At 40.3% G+C, this 17,878-nt stretch overlaps 1 protein-coding gene across 1 annotated transcript in view; it reads left to right on the plus strand.

Annotated features, from left to right (window-relative positions):
• The window catches only part of SYNE2 (spectrin repeat containing nuclear envelope protein 2), a 267,176-nt gene that overhangs the window by 122,714 nt on the left and 126,584 nt on the right, over positions 1-17,878 (plus strand). Inside the window, 8 exon segments of the mRNA XM_002914161.4 lie at positions 69-213; positions 1,481-1,699; positions 6,716-6,981; positions 8,846-9,014; positions 11,521-11,676; positions 14,071-14,211; positions 15,850-16,032; positions 16,767-16,904. Coding sequence (XP_002914207.2) covers positions 69-213; positions 1,481-1,699; positions 6,716-6,981; positions 8,846-9,014; positions 11,521-11,676; positions 14,071-14,211; positions 15,850-16,032; positions 16,767-16,904 — 1,417 coding nt within the window.

Genomic DNA, 17,878 nt, shown 5'->3' on the forward strand with positions numbered 1-17,878 from the left:
GGAAGTCCAGAATTTATTGCACTAAATAAAATTTAATATCACTTTTTCCCCCTAACTATGCTTCATAGGTGTCTTGAGAATTACAAATGCTATAGAAAAATTAAGGAGAAAATTTGCGCTAACCTCAGCCAAATGGAGGCAGCTCTTGGGCAGTCCATGTTTCCGTTGCCAGCATCTTACAAAGAAGCTTTAGAGCGCTTGGAACAGAGCAAGGTAACAGTATTTGCAGATCTCCAGTGAGACTGTATGCAGAAAATTGGCAGAAAGAGCAGGTGGCAGCAGCCAGGAATGTGGCTCTGTTGTGTCCCACGGAAATCTGCAACCTGAGTTGTACACTCAAGAAAATACCCCAAACCGAACACCATGGGGAAACATGAAACAGTGGCTCCGAGAGAGTCCATCAGCTGGGTTCATGGGACTGTAGCAAACCAGCAACAAACTGTTCATGGTTATCACTCTTTTTCTTTTTCTTTTTCTTTTTGATTGATTGATTGATTTGAGAGAGTGTGAGAGCATGTGTGAGCAGGTGGGAGGGGAGGCAGAGGGAGAGACTCTCAAGCAGACTCCTGTAGGTAGGGAGCCCACGGTGGGGATCGATCTCGCGACCCTGATATCGTGACCTGAGGGGAAATCAAGAGGGGGGTGCTCAACCAGCTGAGCCCCTCAGGCGCCCCAGTGATCATTCTTTCTAAAGCTTCACCTTTTGTGTGATTTTGTTGGATGTTGCTGGATCAATGACAGAGAATTAAATGAGTCTAAACTCTAGGTACTTCTTATTCTTCTTATGTAATTTTTATATTTGCTTATTTTTGTCTGTTAGAATCTATGGTTTTATGTTATTAGGATTTCAGTGAAAACATTCTAAACTATCTGTGCTTAACACCTGTCCCCAAGCAAACAAAAACAAAAACCCTAAATAACGTGTTGGTGGTTGATAAGTATAGTGCAAATTAACAATCTAGTAAAATAATGAGGCTTCTATTAAAATAACAATGAACTTTTAGGATGTTTACGGTTCAAAACACTTCCTTACTTGGAAGACTTGGTTTATGGGTCATTTTTGTCACCATAGTGCCAAATTCATGGGCAACACAATAATACATAGGTAATTCTGATCTGTCTCAGATTGACTTCCAAAAGGGCTAAAAAACAGATCATGTACTACTTGTGGATGATTTTTTTTTTTAAAGATTTTATTTATCTGACAGACAGAGACACAGTGAGAGAGGGAACACAAGCAGGGGGAGCGGGAGAGGGAGAAGCAGGCTTCCCGCTGAGCAGGGAGCCCGATGCAGGGCTTCATCCCAGGACTCCCGGGATCATGACCTGAGCTGAAGGCAGACGCTTAACGACTGAGCCACCCAGGCGCCCCTACTTATGGATGATTTAAAATCATCAATAGTTCAAGATTTTAACAAGTTTATAAGTCTCAGAAAAATTAATAGACATTATATTCCTCCTATTCCTTTTCTTTTCTAAGGCTTTGGGGTCAAATCTTCTGTCAAACAAAGAAGAGTTAATGAAACTACGTCAGGTCCTCAGGCATCTGAGACCCGCGTGCACAGAGAGTGATGACACCTGTTTGCTCAGAACCACGGCAGCTCTGTGGGACAAATGGTTGAGTTTGCTGGAGGCTGCTAAAGAATGGGAGATATGGTGTGAGGAACTGAAGTGGGAGTGGAAATTTGTCAGTGAAGAAGTAAGTGCTTCGTTTCGACAATCAAGCCAGTTTCCTAGCAAATGCCATTTAAATTGTTTTTTTATTATTTTCATTTAGTTTTTATATAAAACAAGTCCTCAACAGGTACCATTTGTTTATATTGCGTATGCATAACACATAAATGTTTATAGGTCCTAGTAAAATAATCTCCAAGAAATGACTCAAATTCTTTCTTAATAGTGCCATGTTTTTGGTATCAGGCAATACTTACAAATACTTAAAAATAAATACTTGCTCATTTGGGCTTTAAAATCTTTATTGTGCATCCAGGTTAACCCCTCTTAAAATGAAGTCTCTACATAACACTAATGGTTAGAATTAAGTAATATTCATAATGACCAGCTAATTTTGAAGTTAACTACAATGGTTAACTGTGGAAATTAACTCCAATTAATTGTTAACTATGGACTTAAAAATATGTATGTTGCTCTTTCTGAACACTCTCTTTAAGGAAGCCTCCTTAATATATATCAATCACAGATGTTAATTTAAGCTTGATTCCGGATTTAAGCCATCACATATATTTAGAAAGAAAATTTAAAATAGTATAAAATTACCTTAGGGTATCCATTAATCTTTCCAAAGGATCAGGTATAAATGAAGTGCACATCAGAGCATAAAATGAAAACCATTCTTATTCATGTCAAAATTCCTGCTAAATTTACTGAAGAGAGAAATACAATGAATCAGTACTTGATTGGAGGTAGGTCACACTTTGGGATGTAAAAGTTTAGCACTAGCATATTTTTCTGCTTAAAACTTGGTGTTCTAGCTTTTTGCCCCCATTGCCCCGTTGTCCCAGAGAGTAGGATGGGTCACCGACAGCTCTACTGGAGCCGTCAGAGAAAATTCAACCAGGGTTCTCGTTCTTGCCATGTCTGCTCAAACTGGCATGGTCTGATCTGGAAATAACGGCTTCAGTGTGTGCCTACGGTGTTGCACAGTACTGGGAGGATACAGACTTCATTCAGTTGGATGAAGTGAACTTCCTTGAGTGGGTCATCCAAGATACCCACCTTACTGCAGATATCCAAGATACCTACCTTAATGCCAGCTCTTTGTACACAAAATAAAAATACTTCAATAAAGAAAAGCAACTTGGTATTCTTGAAATCAATATTATTTTGGTAGTGCTAGTAGGGTTTGATTAGTAAATAGACTCTTGAATGTTAAAACGAAGAAACTTTGTAAGTTACTGCTGCTCGCCCCCTTCTTTCCCATTCATACTGGCACAGTTTTTTGGGTTCCTGCAGTAGGCTGCCTGCTGTCCTAAGAAGGTAGTTCACACGTGATGCCACCAAATCCTTGCATTGGCCTCAGGAGTTAAATATTATGACCATTTTATTGATGGGGATACTGAGGCACTGAGAGATTTCTATTGGCACAAGACCTCCCAGCTAGTGATTGAGCGGGGGCTGTGGACTGGGGCCACATCTGTTTTGCTCAGTGCTGTAACTTTAGAATCTGCCCGGGGCTTTGCGCTTAGTGGGCAGTTAGTGACTATTTCTTGAAGGACAGCTCTTCTTGAAACCCAGGTCTAAGGCTAATTCTAAGCTTTTGTTCTATTGTACTACATTGTCTCTCTATTGCTATATACCTATTTGCAATTATATTTGATTAATTCAGACCCCATTCATTTCGAACTTCGTAATTATTCAAAGAATCATTTGACAATATCTGGTGGCAGAGTGTGTTTTTCAAAGAGTAGCACAAACAAGATATGTGCTTGTGTGATAACAGTAACAACAACTATAACACTTAGTGGGCGGGTATGGAGCGTGTTGGGCAGAGTCCTAAGCACTTTATATGTATCATTTATCCTCACAAGAGTCCTCTGAGCTGGATATTTTTATTTTATCCTCCTTTAGTAGATGAGGAAAGTGAGGCACAGTGAGATTGGGTAGCTTGCCCAAATCTACAAGCGAGTGGTAGAGGAGGAGTCAAATTTACGCTCTGGTGTTTTTCGTGACAAAACTATCAACTTAAATGATATTTACACACGCCAAATTGATGTAGGATTTTAAAATAGCTTGTATCCATTTAATAAAAATAATATCATCTAAACACCTGTATATGCAAGATCCTGTTAGCATGGTTGGTACTTTTGTATGTGACAGAATGAATTTCTCTTTTATTTTTTTTATTTTTTTTTAAAAGATTTTATTTATTTATTCGACAGAGATAGAGACAGCCAGCGAGAGAGGGAACACAAGCAGGGGGAGTGGGAGAGGAAGAAGCAGGCTCATAGTGGAGGAACCTGATGTGGGGCTCGATCCCATAACGCCGGGATCACGCCCTGAGCCAAAGGCAGACGCTTAACTGCTGTGCCACCCAGGCGCCCCTGAATTTCTCTTTTAAAGCTGTGGATAGTAATAGAATAATCCAGTATCTTTATGGGATAAAGGTTTTGTATAAGTAGATTTTCAGAAACGTAAATGTGTTTAAATTTGTAACTTAAAATTCAATTGAAATTTTGATTTGCCTGTTTTCCCCCCTTAAATTTTACCTTTCTGTTTTCTTAAACAGAATCTGCTTGACTTAATTATTCATCTCTGGTTATTCAGAGTCCTCATTTTGTTTTCACTGGTCATAATGTGTGGGAATAAAGTCGTGCTTTTAAAGATAATTGGAGGTATAAGGCTGGCTTCTTCCCCGTGTACTGAAGTCCAAAGAACTTTTCCTAGTTCCTAATTCTGCTCCTTATGGGTTTTTCAGTCTCCTTCACTCTGTTTACTTATAGTGCAACTATGGCTCCTTCTCCTTTTCTAGACTATATAATTGACTGTGAACCTAAAAGTTTTATAACCATATTATTAGAATTCTGTGTCCAAGGGAAATCATTCAGGGGCTGCAGAGCCTCTTCTAGATGGAAGAGTGAAGGCGTAATTTTTGTAGCAACTATTTGACTGATTTGGGAGCTGTCTTCATCCTTTTTAGCATAAAGTTTGTTGAGTTTTGATGAACACAGTCACATGATCACTAATGACTCTCAATGAAGATTTAGAACATTTTCATCACCCCAGAAAGTTCTCTTGTGCCCCTCTGTAATCAGCCCCTTCTATCACCTCCGGCCCCTGGCAACCATTAATCTGTCTTGCCATTTCCAGAATGTCATACAAATGGACTGGAATCGTTTGTGCCTTTTGAGTTTGGCATCTTTTCACTAAGCATTATGTGTGGAGATGCATACATATTGCTGCTTGTATCCGTAGTTCATTTCTTTTAATTCCTGAGTCATATTGGATTGGGTTTGGTTATCTCTCACAAGTGAAGTATTTGTCTGGCTTTTGAGTAAAATTGTCCCGATAAAAATTATTCCCCTGTCCCTCCTTGTGTTCCCCTCCTTAATCACTTACCAACTTACACCAGACAGCAGAGCCTGAGATGGGGCTTGTGGGGAGGTGGTTTTATTTTGGAAAGTGATCTCAGGGAACAGGGGCGGGGGACGAGGAGAACAGCCTTTGGTTGCTTTACTCTTATTGGGTCACGGTTGCTGTGGTGGCTCTTTCATGGTTATCACTGGCATGGAAGCACCAAGAGAGGCTCCATTAAGTTCTGGGTTACCGACCTACTTCTTTCAATCCTGGTGTATATTAGAAACCCTTAGTGCACAATGATCTCGGACAATACAGCAGTGCCTTTCTTTGCTTGCTGGTTCTTTGCCAGGGAGGTTGCAAAGCAACCTGGTGGAACCCTTTTATCTCATCCCCGGTGGAAGTGGAGCTGCCTGCCTAAGAACTAGCACTCCTAGTCCAACTGATTTTAGGTTGCGGTGATGGAAAGCATACACTCCGTAACTAGGTCTTTTGGAGAGGGGCCGTCTATATCTATACCCGTGTATTCTAGTGACCGGGGACTCCACTGGATCATATGGCCCAAGGGGCAGGGCAGCTTATACCATTGCCTGACCCTGCTGCAGAGTCCCTCAGCATTGGCAGCATTCTGATAAAGGGATCCGAGCAATATTCTCAAGGATAGCGTATACCGCCTCCAGAATCCGGGTGGACACATCCAGTGCTCGGCCTCTTTCTTAATGGTAGAGGTATAGGATTGAACAACTTGATCTTTACATTACAGAATCCTGGCATGCCCTAGACCACTGGGCTCCTAGAAACTTAATTTATGCTGGAATTCCTAAATTTTCTTAGGTCTTATTTTCTACCCTTCGGCATCGAAGTTTTCATTTATCATTTCAGTTAGCATTGAATGAATGTAGTTGACCAGTGTGATAGTCTGTAATGTCAAGATTGCAAGATGCCTGACTCAGTTTGAACATGAGAGCAGGAGAGTGGACAGTGCTCAGGCAGAATGTGGTCAATGTGTGGGGCAGCTAGGGTGAGTTGCATTAGAGGGATCTGATTTTCTGTGTCTCCATTCTGGGGTCAAGGGTGCTAGAACTCCATTTTGCAGATACGCGATGTTATGTATGTCTGAGTTCTGTACATCACCGTGGTGACAAACACATGATTAGTTAGGACTGCTTTCCCTTTGGTGTAGGTGTTAGGGTAACGAGGAAGTACTGGACTTACTTGTTTGAGCGTAGAGGAATAGGATGTGAAAGAAAAGGCATCTGTAGAAAGATTAGCCAGCAGTTGCCCAGCCTCGTCCACAGTGGTTGCAGTTTGGGGGAGCTCATTCTAACTGGCTTATAGGTATCTCAGGAGAAATAACTGCTTTCTGCAACTGAAATCTGAAGGAGAGAGAAATTATTTATGAAAATATTCAGTAGTGTTTCCTTCAGCTCACGACAGCAGTACTTCATTTTAATTGCATATCTGCATGATGAATAGCTGGGAACTCTGGGATTCCGAGAGTGGAAGGATAAGATTCCCAGCTAGAGAAAGGCCGCTGCTACTTGGAGCGAGGGTATGGTATTAGGAACCCTTTGAAGAGCCAGTATACAAAAATTACTATTTCCAAGGTATGTTTCAGCCCCTGAAAAGGCCAGAGTACATTTCAGTTATTTTGGTTCTTTTTTTTTATTCATTGAATTAGATTGAGCGAGAAGCAATTATTTTAGATAATCTTCAAGAAGATCTCCCTGAAATTTCGAAAACAAAAGAGGCGGCCACTACAGAGGAGCTCTGTGAGCTGCAAGACTCTTTATGCCGTTACCAAGAAAATGTGGAGAAGCAGCAGCTGTTACTGACCTTACTTCTTCATCGCATGAGAAGTATCCAGAATGCTCCCAAAAGCTTAGAGGCTATAGAAACAATTCCAGCATTTCAAGAGATTACCTCAATGCAAGAACGATGCAACAAGTAAGACTTATGAAAAACTATTAAGGAAATGTGCCTGACAATTCAGCCTTAAGATGTAGAAAATACTGAATTTTGAAATATAAAAATATAGCATAATGACAAATGACATGATAGAATTAGGTTAACACAGAAGAGTATAGAAAGGGTGAGAATGGTACCTCCACTGTGGAAACAGTATGGAGGTTCCTCACAAAATGAAAAATAGAAATACCATATGCTCTAATAATCCCACTATTGGGTATTTGCCCAGGGAAAATGAAAACGGTATCTTGAAAGATACATGCACCCCATGTTTATTGCAGCTTTATTTACAATAGCCAAGACATGGAAACAACCGAAGTGTCTATCAGTAGACAAAAGGATAAGGAAAATATGGTATATGTCCCCAATGAAATATTACACAGCCATAGAAAAGGGTGAGATCATGCCACTTGAGACAACATGAACGGACCTAGTGGGTATTATACTAAGTGAAATAAGTCAATCCAAGAAAGACAAATACCGTATGTTTCCACTCATAAATTGGATCTTTAAAAAAATGAATAAATGAACAAAAAGCAGAACTGGAGGGGAGGGAGGTAGGGGATGGGCAAAATGGGTGAAGGGGAGTGGGAGATACAGGCCTTCAGGCACAGAATGAGTAAGTCATGGGAATAAAAAGCAGATCATAAGGAATACAGTCAATTGTAATAGCAGTGTAATGGGACAGGTGGTAGTTATACTTGTGAGCAAAGAATGATGGATAGACCTGTCAAATCACTAGATTGTACCCCAGAAACGAATGTAACATTGTGTGTCAACTATACTCAAAAAAAGTCCGGGGTGGGGGGATGGAAAAGATTAATAACAATAAAAACAAGCACGTGTTCTCCATCCTGGTATTACTGAGGGTGACTATCCTTTGAATTTTTTTCCTAATGTTTGCTGTTTTTCTATTTTAGTAATATATATTCACTATAGGAAGGTCAGGGAATGTGGAAAATTAGATTAATATAAATCCCTCTTTAATTTTACCATTCAACAATAATCACTGCCAGTCACTCCTCATTTTTTTACTATGATTGTATTTTTAAACAGATTATGATCATAATACCATACTGTTTTTTTGTCTAAGTGATTTATCAGCATATCATGTTAATTCGCCTATGCCATTAAATGTTCCTTAAAACATAACTATGTAATATTTCACATGTGAATATGCCATAATTTATTTAACCAAAGCCCTCATATAAAACCTTTAAATTATATGTAATTTTTTTCTTTTACTTTTGTAAAAACACTGTAGTGAACATTCTTATGCTAGAATCTCTGTCTGCATCTGTGATAATTCTTTGAGAAAGATGCCAAGAAATAGAATGATTGGGTCAAAGGATATAATATATTTACGGCTAGAAATAGCTGTAGAAATAGCTATTTACCGAATAGCTCTCAGGAAAGATTGTACCCTCTTAAACTTCTCTACTAATAAGGTGGCTACATCCACAGCAAACGGGGTCAGCTGAGATAAAAAGGCTAATGGGGTCATCTATCCCCGAAAGCCCACCCATGACCCCATTCTCACCTCTACGTTATATTCAGTTGAACTCAAGGATCACATGGAGAAAAGTAGGATGGAGAGAGCAATTGGAAAGTAAAGTGTGAAACGAGGATATTTTGAAATGAAGTTAAGAGAGGTTTTTGATTGAGTGATAGAATTTGGTAGATGTTCATATATGTAGTAAATAAATTATTGAAAACTGGCACTTTTTGCTCAGGAAAAAAAATCTTTTTTGAACTATGCAGACATTGTGTTAATTGTTGAAATAAAACTATCTCACAAGACAGCAGGATAGAGAAACGATTTTATTTTGCTGTTATATGTTAGGCTTTTTCAGAAAGCTCAAGAAAATAAGGAATTGATGGAGAAGGAAATCCAAGAAAGACATTCTTTCACAAAAGAAATAATTACTTTGAAGAATTTATTTCAACAGACTGCAACTTCTTTCCAAAATATGGACTTACAAGATCACCCAGAAAAGGCAGAACAGTTTGAGGTAAGTGAGGAATGAGGTGAGGAACCAGTGAATGTGGCCGACACAGGTCTGCAATCTTGAATCCAAAGCCCTTGGCGCAGAGGTAACTTTGTGATTAGAGTGGAGGGAGTGGTCCAGGAGAGAGGAAAGCACGTGCAAAGTCCCTGTGGCTTGCTGTGGGCCAAGCCATTAGAGCTCACTATGGTTAGAGTGCAGAGAATAAAGTTGAGAGCAGGGAGATAGGCCCTTCTGGACCAAACAGCCCCTTTTCAGTGGCTTTTCAGGTGTCTTTGGTGAAAAGGGGCCCCAAAGCATGACTGAGTAGGGTGTCAGAGTACTGACTTTAGTAGGGTTTATGATTTATCTCTGATGGGGTGCAACTGCTTTTACTCATAACACTTTTGACACCAAATGTGTGGGGTTTTCCCCAAGTCTCTGGAAGCCCACTAGGTGTCCTACAATTCAGTTCAGCTGTAACACTGACTAGCAAGAGCTAGCACGGACCACACAGATTAAGGGCTCCCTTCCACAAGACCACCCCCTTCAGAAGCTAATCACAAGCCCTGGACCTCCTGTAATTCTGACTCGCTATCAATCAGGGGTTCCTATGACCCCCTCCTCAGGTTTAATAATTTACTAGAATGCCTCATAGAAGTCAGGAAAAACACTTTGCTATTACTGGTAGAGGATACAACTTGGAATCAGCTGATAAAAGAGATGCACAGAGCAAGGTAAGGGGGAAGTCTCTCAGACCAGGCCTTCTGTGGATGTGCCACTCTCCCAGCATCAACTCCAGATTCTCCACACCTGGCTGATTTGGGGGTTTTATGGTAGTTCCATTATGTAGGCATGGTTGGTTAAATCATTGCCGTTGATAATTAACTCATACTTCAGCTCCTCACCCCGCCCTAGAGGTTGGGAATTGGGGCTGAAAGTTCTAACCCTCTAATCACAGGATTGGTTCCTCTGGCAACCAGGCCCCACCTTGAATCTATCTAGAGCGCCCCCCCCACCCCTCAAGAGTCATTCATTAGTATAATAAACTCAGGTATGGTTGAAAAGGGCTTGTTATGAATAACAAAAGATACTCTTCTTACTCCTATCCAGGAAATTCCAAGGGTCTTAGAAGCTGTTCAGGAACCAGGAATGAAGACCAAATATATCTTTTTTTTTTTTTTTAGATTTTATTTATTTATTGGACAGAGATAGAGACGGAGGGAACACAAGCAGGGGGAGTGGGAGAGGAAGAAGCAGGCTCATAGCGGAGGAGCCTGATGTGGGGCTCGATCCCATAATGCCGGGATCACGCCCTGAGCCGAAGGCAGACGCTTAACCGCTGTGCCACCCAGGCGCCCCAAGACCAAATATATCTTTTAAATCACGCTATCGCAAGAGCTGTGCACATGCCCCTGTGATACCTGGGGACCTCATTTTTTAAGAATGATTCCAGTCCGATGGTAACAAGAAAACCGGCATTTGGAAGTTTACTCGAGAGTCGCACGCTGTTGTTAATGAGAGTTCCGTGTTGGCAGAGGGAACTTTTCCTCACAGCCATGGGGTTGCCATCTATGCGTAGCTCTGAGTAAAGACCAATGCTCTGACGAGGTCGAGATAAAACAGGATGGCACTGTACTTCAAACTCCACCTTCGAATGGCACTGTTCTTTAACTCCAGCTCTAGATTTGTTTTCCGTTGAGGGTTAAGAAAAGAAAACAGTGACACATCATGGAGTCATTCAAATTGTAATCATTCTTCAGTGCGGTGACTCAACCCATTAACACGAATAATGCTACTGAACAGCTACTGTTAAAACAAAACAAACCCCCAAAAGCCACAGTAAAGTCAAGAAGTATTTTTCCACTTGATCTTTGGGAAACTTTCCCAAACAAATGAGTTTCTCCTTTATAATTAGTGCAGGAGAACATAGATCAGATTTTGTTTCTAGGCCACAACCAATAGACTATTTGTTCAGGTTTCTTTTATCTCCTAAAACCCACATTCTTTGCAGGGAACTGGAACCCTCCCTTTTGAAAGATGTCGGGCTCTGCTGGGCTGTCTAATTACATGAAAGCAGACACTTGTGCTTCAAGACTAGGGCTTTTAGTGGCCTTGAATCATTGTGATGATAATGTAGGAAGAAGCAAAAATGGCAACAAGTTAATAACAACAACAACAAAAAAAACTTCTTTGAAACTTTTTTGCTACTTGGAGCTTTTTAGATCAAGACTGCAACTGAGATAGTTAAATCCTAGGGGTACTTTAGAAGCGGGAGATGTTGTAATGTCTTTTGAGGACAATGGTCTGACACTACGAAGAGGTATCAAGTTTAATTCTTACAAATGAGAAAGCATCATCTGACCAAACCGAGTATCTCTTAGGCTTAATCGGCTTGTATCAGTAGAGAGGCTTTGTCATGCAAAGTATGCTTATTTAAATCATAAGGATGTGCGGGGAAAGCTGCTTTCACTTTTAGAGTTAAACTTTTTCCCTGTTCTGTGCCTATTTGAAACTCTCTTGATGATTGTAGGAGCTTCAAAGCATTTTTAAGAAAGGGAAGCTAACTTTCGAGAATATTATGGAAAAACTGCGAATCAAGTATTCTGAAATGTACACGCTAGTCCCTGCAGAGATTGAATCCCAGGTGGAAGAGTGCAGAAAAGCTTTAGAAGACATAGATGAGAAGGTAATAATTGTTTGTACTAGTGTTACTATTTTTGAGTTGAATGGATATAAAGGAAAGATCATGTAATGTCACATTTTCATTTGCCCTGATTTCAGCTATGACTGTTCTTATAGAGTTTAGATAAGTGATAATTTTGTGTATTGAATACAGAGATGAAATTGCTCTAAATAAGTGACAGATAACAGAATTAGGTAATTTTTAGTTGTCAAGGTGCTTAGTTTTTCTTCTCTTGTATTTAAAAGTAAAATTATAGATTAGCTTTAAGTTGGCTTTTTTTTTTTTAAACTGGAGAATCACTTTAAAATATTGGAATGAATAATCCTTTGCTTTAAAATTTATTCCCTGTGAACTATTTGAAATTGCAACCAAGGACAATAAGAATATAAATTTCACAACTCACTAGGAAGAGCATTTAACACACAGTATCTTTTTGATGGTGGCAACACAGTTCTCATAAAACACACCTGAGCAAATCTTTATCCCCAGATGGATGAATCGGAAGGTTGGAACAGAGAATGGGAAGTGCTTCATAGAACTGGAGACCCAGGAGTTTAGCAAGACAAATTTATTGGATTATAGCAAGGCCGCTTATATCCAACAGAACAAAATTCTTTTTGGTCCAGTATCCACAGAAGGATTTTTCATACTGCTTTTTGAGATCTGGAGCACCTCTAACTTAATAAAATAGATTTTTAATGCAAACACATACACACACAAAATCGTCTTTCAAACTCAGCTAACTTCTTTGACAGATTTCTCAGGAAAATCTGACCCATGAAAAAACATGTAAGCTCCTAATATACATTTATAACAAATTCTGTTGGTTTGACACGAAAATCTATTATGAGGTACTTTCTCAAGAATCATGCACTATTGATTTTAAGAGAATACTTAAGTTTTTGAGAGCAACTAAATTTGTTTTCATGAATACTTCATGTGACAATCCCTAACAAAGTGTGTAATCAAAATCAATCTTAAATTTAGGGGTTGAAAGGTTTCAACGGTAACTTGTATATTTGTAACAAATAGCAACTGATTGTTATTGTTTGGTGTGTCTGGAGGATCCGGGCAGACATAGAACCATTTGGTGTAATTCGGAGGGCTGCTTACTTTTCCTAAATCATGGTCTCCTAACGTACCTAAATTATATGCTTTTCCGCCAAGAGAGTAACTGCCCCAAGTATCAGAAAACTTCACTTTGTAGTAATTTGTTACATAGCAATAAAGAGCTATTACAGCAATTTAAAAACTAACATAGGATTAGTTTAGTTTTGTTTTGTTTTTTTCCTAAAAATCTCGACTGCCTGATGGTCTGTGGAATAAAAACATTTTACAGAAGTATCAACATCCCGAAATGTGAAAAAGAGCCTGGGAGCTCCAGAGTCTGGTGCCTTGGGGCTTCTCAGGAGAAGTTCAACTGCTGCCTTGATATGTGACCTTAAGCAAGTCAATTTGTCTGTGTCTAGTTTCTTCATTGAAAGGTTTTAGTCTTACTGGTTATACAGATATAGTGGTTTTTTAAAAGGGTTAAAGGATTATGCACAAGCATAAGGTATTATTTGGTTAATTAGTGGCTGCTGGGAGAAAGCCTTATCAACATAGCCTAAAAAAAAACCCCAAAAACAACAACAACAAAAAAACCCAACAAGAACTAATCAGGTATTTGAAAAATGACACATTCAACATTCATCTGTTATCTTTCCTAGCCCAAGTTATTTTCTTAAGAAAATCATTCAGATAAAAAAATTACACTGTTCAGCAGCTAGATTTCTGATTGCTGTGAAAACATACACTAGAAACATTCACACAGAGAAAAACTAAGCTTTGTGCATCCTCAAGAAAGAGCGAGTTTTAGAAGGTTATTTCACCCAGATGAATATTATGGTGGGAATTACATTTTTTTTCGTCAGCTTGAGAATAAGTTAGGTTTTATTGAAAACAGTTCTGTGCAGAGGTCTTTCTCATAAAACGAGAGACTGCATGATGAATAATTTATCTCCCTTGAATTTCTTCGTATCATTTGCTCCATTGGAGTATGTCTCAGGCAGTACACTCAGTAGTTTTGCCCAGCTCAGCACAGATCTGTAGTGCATGCCGTGGATTACATTCAACAAATTTTTGTTTGATTTTCTTTTCCTTTTTTTTAGATTGGATTTAAAAGGTCAAGTCAGCACAGCCACCATGTCCTAGTCCGCTAACCTACCCTCTAATTAATGTACTAGCTCGAATGGTTTGGCATATTCCCCCTAGCCTTTAAAAGATTTTTAAGTAAAGTAAAATTTTTAAGTAAGTAAAATCGCATAACAGCGTGACTATCCGTTTTATCACCTGGACCTGTGAATAGAGTATAGAAGACATCTGTGAGCCAAATGTGTCTTTCTTTCATTGTAACAGATAAGCAACGAAGTTTTGAAAAGCTCACCCTCATATACAATGAGTAGAAAAATAGATGAAATTAACAATGGCCTCCACAATGTTGAAAAGATGTTGCAGCAGAAAAGCAAAAATATTGAGAAAGCTCAAGAAATTCAGAAGGTAACGTTCTCCTTTAATTCCCCCCACCTTTTGGCTTTCCTCCTGCTCGCCCGTCATCAGGGTGTGCTCTGTGGATGAATCCAAAGCACAGAGATCCTAACCCAGATCCACAGGGTCCCCCTTATTGAGTGTCACCTGCAGAGGCTTGGTGGAGAAAGTTGCATTTAAGAACTGTTCTCAGTTGTTTTCTTGGAAGGGGGGTCAGAGGGAGAGGGAGAGAGAGAGAGAGACTGCCAAGCAGGCTCCATGCCCAGAGCAGAACCTCACAATCCCGAGATCATGATCTGAGCCAAAACCAAGAGGTGTGGACACTTAACTGAGCCACCCAGGCGCCCCAAAAACTGTTCTCAATTTTTCCATGGTGGGAATATGCCCGAACCCCTGAAAGCCTGTGATTGTTAGCCTTTTCACAAGTAAAGGAGAGTAAGGACCTTATCCTGGAAAGACTGATATAAAAAATATCATATATAAATATTAAATATAAAAAGCTAACATGTTTCTATGAGCATTTCTCGGAGTCTTTGTTTTCTAACGTGAATTAACATGGGCAATATAATACGGAACGTTTCTGAAACGTGTTTGATTAAAAAAATATATTTCAATAGGATCTGAATGGAATTAACAGCTTTTCTTTAGACTACAAGGGGAAGCAGGAAAATAGAAATTCCAAATTTATTTCCCTTGTAAAATATCTTAGGAAAGGAAGTGTTAGGTAAAACTGTGCATACGCATGATTTTCTACCATTAACTCCCTAGTAAACTTCTGCATGTGGAAAGCATTCTTACTCTAATCTACATTTCAAGGAAGTATTCTAATATGAATGGAGACTTTTAAAAAGAGGTCAGAATATGCCTCACCATTGGACAAAATCTTGATTCTTAATAAGTAGAGAAACCTAATTTAACCAGTCCATATTTCCTATTTCTAAAAATTTAGTTGTTAAGCAAATATTAAGTAAGAATTAAATATTTTACCTTTGAAAGTTCCTCTGACCATGCAAGTCCAGGTTTTGAATCCAGTCTGTTGGCTTCTTGAGCCAAGAGCAGTCACTAGAATTTTTTGCCACTGGATTAATCCTGAGTCAAAACAGTTATTTTCTTTTTGTTAGTTTTATTTTTACACTTTTTTTTTTTTAAAGTAAGCTCCATACCCAGCATGGAGCCTAATGTGGGGCTTGAACTCAAGACCCTGAGATCAAGACCTGAGCTAAAACCAACTAAGCCACCCACACCCCTATTTTTACACTTAATAAAAATTATATTCTAGATTAAATACTCACACACATATGTATATATTGGTCTAAAAAGATTTGGGTATAACATAATGTTACCTCATCACTCTTGAAAGAGTAGGGTTATATTGACCTTGTTTGGTGTCATTTGTCTCTGGAAATGTCCAGGTCTTTCTGTACCCTTGCAGCTAATTCTGTACCTGAAACGAATACCGTTAGACTAAGAGACCTCAGAAAAGGTGTTTTTCAATTTAGGTCACAAGTGGTTTCTGGGCATAAGTGAAATAGCACACCTGTGATGTTGTCTTGGTAGCATTCACAAGTGCAAATACAGTGCAGAAACTAAGAATTCATACAATGAGCCAGGACGTCTGCATGCAGAGTGACTTCCGATTTCCTTCTCCAGAAAATGTGGGACGAGCTAGACCTCTGGCGTTCCAGGCTCAATGAGCTGGATTCCGAAGTGCAGGACATTGTCGAACAGGATCCCGGACAGGCTCAAGAATGGATGGATAACCTGATGATTCCTTTCCAGCAATATCAGCAAGTCTCACAGAGAGCAGAATCTAGAACCTCACAGCTAAATAAGGTACCACGGTAACATGTGATCACTACCCTTCGCTTGTCGTGCTATTGAGAAGGCTTTGAAACGAAACGAAAAGAGAGGCAGCCAGTTTCCCTTGAATTGCCAGTTTTAGGTTCTGAAGCTAGAGCCACAGGAGAAGTTCAGGTGGAGATGGGGAGGATGATTTAACTGCTGACACCGGCAGGAAGTCTGACTGGACAGACGGAAGCAAGTATCCAGACAGAGGCCGGACTGCAGCTGGAGACCAGCTGAGCATTGGGCTTCCCAGTTGGTCATGGGCGTTTGTGACAGGCCATCTCAAGAGTCCCTGGGGGGAGCCAGCCGCAAGAAAGTATGTCATTCAGGAACAAGACGCTGTCTCCCGCCTTTCCGAGTCGGGATCGTGGTGGGTGAGCGGTACTTGTAGCCTAGTCCCAGAGGAACTGGGATATTAGAGGACAAGGCCCTGTACGGGAGGACAAAGCACAAACCCAGTTTTGAGAATGAAGCGTAAAATGGGAACCAGACTAGTTGCAAGGCTACCTGGGAACTGTTACTGAGACCCACAGCATTAGGGTAGAACTTCTTATGTCCTTTCCACCTATGGTCGGGATTAATTGTCTTAAAAAAGTCAAAACCGGGAGGGGGTGGGTGAATACTGCTGGCCGGCCTGATGAATAGTAACAAATGCTTCATTCGAGACTGATTTGACTCAAGTAGAAGGTGTCAGACTCTCTGCTACGGCCTCTCTTTCACAGGCCACAGTCAAGATGGAGGAATATCACGACGTTTTGAGGAGTACGGAGGCCTGGGTACAAAACACCAGCCGTCTGCTGGCTAATCCTGCGGACTATGATTCTTCGAAGGCGCTGAGTCAGCACGCCAGCACCCTTCAGGTAAGTGTTCTTTCGGTGTTCCCTGAGGGTCCTAGAATCTGCATAATGATTCGTGGTCTAGCTGGCTATCCTGCTTTTTTCCCCTTCTTTCCTGAAAAACAGCCTTATTTTCAACCATGGCAGATGGCAGAAAGAAGCTTGGGAGAGTGGCAGGCTCTGGACAGAAATTTTGCAGACAGGATCTAGTTCTTTCTGTCCTCGTAACTACTACGTGACTCTTTGGGTAATTTACTGTTTTCCTCTGTGGGCCTCGGTTTTCCTCCATCTGTGAAGTAAGAATGTTGCGTGATTGGTGTTGATGGTTTTGGGCAACAATTCTGAGAGGGCTCCCAGTATTGCTGTCCCCTGGTGTGCACAACTGTATAACCCCATCCTGCTGAGCGTAGGCAGGGATAGGAGAGTGAGTGATGAATTAGCCACTCTATTAATTAGGTGACAGTATATGGCTAAGGTAACAGGCTCGTCATTCCCATGAATGCATGATGACTCATGGTTATATGATTGTGAGACTCCCTGAGAGCACGCTGGAGAGTTCAACAGCTGGCTTGTTGAGGTGAGCTGTGATATTAGGGGAGGGCCATGGGGCTAGGACCCTCGGGCAGCCTTCAGAAGCTGAGAGTGACCCCCCAGTCAGCAGCCAGCAGGAAAACTGAGATCAGCCCTATGATTGAATTCTCCCAACAACCTGAGTGAACTTGGGAGAGACACCTGCGCTCCTTGATAACAGCCTTGTGATAGCGTTTGATAGCTAAGGACCCTCCTAAGCTATGTCTATACTCTCGGGCTATGGAAACTATGAGATAATACATTTGTCTTATTTCAAGCCACGAAGTTTGTGGTAATTAGTTACACAGCATTAGAAAACTAATCTGTAGCTCCTTCCAGTTACCACATGCCGTGATTCCAAATGTTCTGTCCTTTTTGGTGCCCGATATCTCCATGCTAGCTCACAAAGACAAAACAAATGAGGGTAT

The sequence above is a fragment of the Ailuropoda melanoleuca genome, chromosome 14 (assembly GCF_002007445.2).
Source record: "Ailuropoda melanoleuca isolate Jingjing chromosome 14, ASM200744v2, whole genome shotgun sequence".
NCBI classification, from domain to species: Eukaryota; Metazoa; Chordata; class Mammalia; order Carnivora; family Ursidae; genus Ailuropoda; species Ailuropoda melanoleuca.